General features: G+C 39.2%; 1 protein-coding gene across 1 annotated transcript; it reads left to right on the forward strand.

Moving 5' to 3' along the window:
- Positions 1-1,872: 1,872 nt before the first annotated feature.
- Positions 1,873-3,525, forward strand: LOC122974651 (E3 ubiquitin-protein ligase TRIM39-like). The gene has a single exon (XM_044342590.1). It carries the CDS (start codon positions 1,873-1,875, stop codon positions 3,514-3,516), a length of 1,644 nt encoding a protein of 547 aa, XP_044198525.1. The 3' UTR covers positions 3,517-3,525.
- The last annotated feature ends 1,066 nt before the right edge of the window (positions 3,526-4,591 follow it).

The raw sequence follows: 4,591 nt of genomic DNA on the forward strand, positions 1-4,591 counted from the left end.
TCTTAAACAGGGAAGATCATTACAGTCATCAAGATTTACTAAAACAGGTTGAGGATTCAAACCATCCAACTCCTGCTAACAAACACTTTTTAATTCTTTAAATGTTCCAAACCTCAGATTGACAGCAGAGCTGCTGACATGACGTTAGCTCTGTGGCTAACAGGGTTCACACTACAACTCCCAAACTCCCAAAGGACAGTGCTGGCAGTGTGAAGCATCACTCAGTACAGAGATGATAGATTCTACATTTATCCCTGTCAGGACTGTGGTGGTTCACCACAAAACAGTCTGAACTAATCGGCTTTACAGCAAAGGAACAAATAAGGTAGAACATGAAGCAAAATATAGAAATCGTATCTGAATGAGATATAATAAAATGATCCTTTGGTTGTTGTCGACTGTCTTTCACCTCTTTTTGTGAAGTAAACTGGAAACTGTTTGTAGAAGTTAAAAAATGTGTTTTGAAATAACTGTTGATTTAACATCAATGTTGACCAGACGACATTTGTTGAACTCAGTTCAAGATAAAGATAAAAATAAGTTAATAGTTACATGAAAACTGGCTGCACGGTTCAGTGTTCGTCTGTCCAAAACTTTTAGTCTCTTGTGACAAAAAGTAAATCTAAAATCAGGGTTTGATTTTTGATCACCTTGTGAAAAACCTCAAACTTTCAACCCACATAATTAAGCTAAGCAAAATCTTTTCACGTCTTACTCCTCCCACCCGTCAGGTCCAGTCTCACCTTTGCTCCATGATATTTCAAAATAATCCTGTAAATCAGAAGGAGGAAACAAACTCACAAACAGAGCTACAATAAAAGGAGGAGCAACACTGGAAAGACAAGACAGCTGCAACGTCACTCTCTAGAAGTTAAACTTAAGGTTTGTCAGAGCGACAGCAGAGCTGCAGTGGAGTCTCTCCACTTCTGTTCAAATAAAAATTAAACTGAGTTCATCAAGTCTTTCTCAACAACACAGCAGAGTCTCTGCCAAACACTGGTGAGTACAACTGATCATATTTAATGTTTCAACAACCAGCTTTAACACAGCAGACAGGAAGTTCCACTCTTTTCATTTCATACTGACACTTGTGAAATTAGTGACAATATAACTAAAGATGTTTTTACACAGATTCAGTGAAACAACTTTAATTGTTTTTTAAACAGTCTCTCTGTGTCAGTTCTCAGGACTTTTGTAACTTGTAACTGAATCTCTGTGGTTTGGAGTTCAGCTTCACTCCAACCTTCCTGGTCTTATTACTATTTACTGATCACTTCCTACAGACACACTGCATTCTATTTCCTGTAGATGTTTCACATTAAAAGCTTTCTACCAACAAGCAGCAGCTTTTATTGTGAAGCATCTGCAGGGAATAAAATGTGTTCGTCACCAAGTTAGCAGAGCTTTGTTAGCAGTGCTATTCTTCAATAACAGACACAACAAGATATGGACATATTCTGTGTTATGTTGTCAGTGGTTCATTTTAAAGATTGTATGGAAGAATAGTACAAGCAGAAACAGCCACAATGAGCTGTTAGATAAAGAGCTGCAGATGACAGTCTCTTACTGTGTTTGTGTAAACCAGCTCACATAAAACACGTCACCAAAGTAAACAACAACTTTAAACTCACCATGCAGCCTTGTGGATAACTGTTTGAGCTGCCAGCACAACTTCAATGATCACGGTTGCTCACGACTCCGTTCACGTGTTCCCATCCCGATCAATAACAGGAAAATGTAATTCAATATTACTTTACCTAATATCACATGTTATACTTAATACAACAATAATTATCCATATTTCTTTTCAAATAATTGAAATTTAATTTTAAACAAATTGTTTCTTTTGTTTTTCACACTCAGTGTGTAGATATGTCTGCTGCCAGCTGTCTGCGATCTAAAGATCAGTTTCTGTGCTCCATCTGTCTGGATGTGTTCACTGATCCAGTCACCACACCATGTGGACACAATTTCTGCAAAAACTGCATCACTGAACACTGGAACAGTAATGACCAGTACCTGTGTCTGATATGTAAGAAGGCTTTCTACACAAGACCTGAGCTTCACGTCAACACTTTCATCTCTGAGATGGTTTCTCAGTTCAGACAGGAAGCTCAACAGAAAGCCAGCAGCAGCAGCTCAGAGCAACAAGCTGCCAAACCAGGAGAAGTTCCCTGTGACGTCTGTACTGGAACCAGACTGAAGGCCCTGAAGTCCTGTCTGGTGTGTCTGACCTCCTACTGTGAGACTCACCTGGAGCCTCATCTGACAGCTTCACGCCTGAAAAGACATCAGCTGATGGACCCTGTGGAGAACCTGGAAGACAGGATGTGTATGAAGCACGATAAACCTCTGGAGCTGTTCTGTAAGACCAGCCAGACATGTGTCTGCATGCTCTGCTCTATTTTAAACCACAAGACACATGAGTTTGTTCCTCTGAAAGAAGAATATGAAGGAAAGAAGGCAGAGCTGGGGAAGACAGAGGCTGAAATTCAGCAGCTGATCCAGAAGAGACGACTGAAGATTCAAGAGATCAAACACTCAGTTGACCTCAGTAAGGAAGATGCAGACAGAGAGATAGCAGAAGGTGTTCAGGTCTTCACCACTCTGAAGGAGTCTGTTGAGAGAAGCCTGAATGAGCTCATTGAGACGATTGAAGAGAAGCAAAGAACTACAGAGAAACAGGCTGAAGACTTCATCAAAGAGCTGGAACAGGAAATCTCTGAGCTGATGAAGAGAAGCTCTGAGGTGAAGCAGTTCTCATGCCCTGAAGACCACCTCCACCTCCTCCAAAACTTCCCGTCCCTGAAAGCTGCTCCACCTACCAAAGACTGGACAGAGGTCAGCGTCCGTCCACCATCATATGAGGGGACTGTGGTGAGAGCTGTGGCTCAGCTGGAGGAGACACTCAGTAAAGAGATGAAGAAGCTGTTTGAGGCTGAGCTGAAGAGGGTCCAGCAGTATGCAGTGGATGTGACTATTGATCCTGATACAGCACATCCTGAACTCATCCTGTCTGATGATGGAAAACAAGTAAATCATGGTGATGTGAAGAAAGATCTCCCAGACAACCCAGAGAGATTCTCTTACTGTGTTTGTGTTTTAGGAAAGCAGAGTTTCTCTTCAGGCAGATTTTACTTTGAGGTTCAGGTTAAAGAGAAGACTGACTGGGATTTAGGAGTGGCCAGAGAGTTGATCAACAGGAAGGGAAGAATAACAGCTAGACCTCAGGATGGTTACTGGACAATATGGTTGAGAAATGGAAATGAGTACAAAGGTCTTGCTGGGCCTGGTGTCTGTCTCTCTCTGAAGTCTAAGCCTCATAAGGTGGGGGTGTTTGTGGATTATGAGGAGGGTCTGGTCTCCTTTTATGACGTAGATGCTGCAGCTCTTATCTACTCCTTTACTGGCTGCTTCTTCACTGACAAACTCTACCCATACTTCAGTCCCTGTAATAATGATGGTGGTAAAAACTCTGCTCCTCTGATCATCTGTCCTGTCAATCAAACTGAGTAGAGTAATCACCTGTTTTATGATTGATAATCGTTTAAATTATTTGTCAGACAAACATTCTCAGGCTCCATCTTTTTAAATGTGAGGTTTTGCTGCTACTCTCTGCTGTATATGATGATAACTTGAATATTTTTGGGTTTTGGACTGTTGGTCAGACAAAACATTCAAAGACACCTTGAGCTCTTAGAAACTGATGAATATTTTCACTATTTTCTGACATTTTATAGAGTAAATAATGATTCAAAAACAGGTTAAAACAAGAATAATTGTTAATGAAAATAATCATTAGTTGCAGCTCTACAGTTGATTAATAGAATATGTGTATAATTTGTATAAAGGATTTTCTTATTTTGTCTGAGGTTTGTTTCGTTTCTGTCCACTTTGGCCAATTTGTTTGTTTGAATATTGATGAGATTGATTATCATTTAAAGAAATCTGTAAATATGTGATTGTTAAAAATCTGTAAATTAAACTATGTCTGTATTTTTAATGTAAAGCTTTAAAAACATGGCCTGAGTAAGCAGTGACTTGTTGAACACCAAACACAAAAAATAAAAGCTGGTTTACAGAGAAGCTGTGTTTGTGTTTCTGTTACAGTTCATTAACAATCACAAATGTTTTTCTGCTTTCTTTACCAAACGCTTATTAGTCTACATATGCAGCTTTGTATCATCATGTTTCAATATTTTCTCTCTGCACTGATTATTGTTTTTTACTTAATTGACCTACAATCTACTGAGAGGTTTGTTTTCTACTGAAGGAAATTATCCAAATGTTTTTTATTGTTGCACATTGTTGAACTTCGTGTCAACTGTACAGTAATCAATATTTCAATTAAAAGAGATTCAACAATAAATCTTGCAAACTTGTTCTGTACCAATAGAACAAACTACTATCAGCACAGAAAACCAGCCTGGACCAACAGCCTGTGGACTCCTGTTCCATGTCAATAGTCAGTAAATTGCACTGTTTCGTAGCCATTTTTAAAAGGTCAGTAATTCCCTAAAACAGCTGATTTCTGTAGTTTTTAAAGGATGGGTTCATAGTTGTTCAAATGTGTCTTAAAACAACAGTCAGG

This window comes from Thunnus albacares, chromosome 3 (assembly GCF_914725855.1).
Source record: "Thunnus albacares chromosome 3, fThuAlb1.1, whole genome shotgun sequence".
Lineage (NCBI taxonomy): Eukaryota > Metazoa > Chordata > Actinopteri > Scombriformes > Scombridae > Thunnus > Thunnus albacares.

Coding starts and splice junctions, on each gene's coding strand:
- LOC122974651 (XM_044342590.1), top strand. CDS start 1,873: ATGTCTGCTGCCAGCTGTCTGCGATCTAAAGATCAGTTTCTGTGCTCC.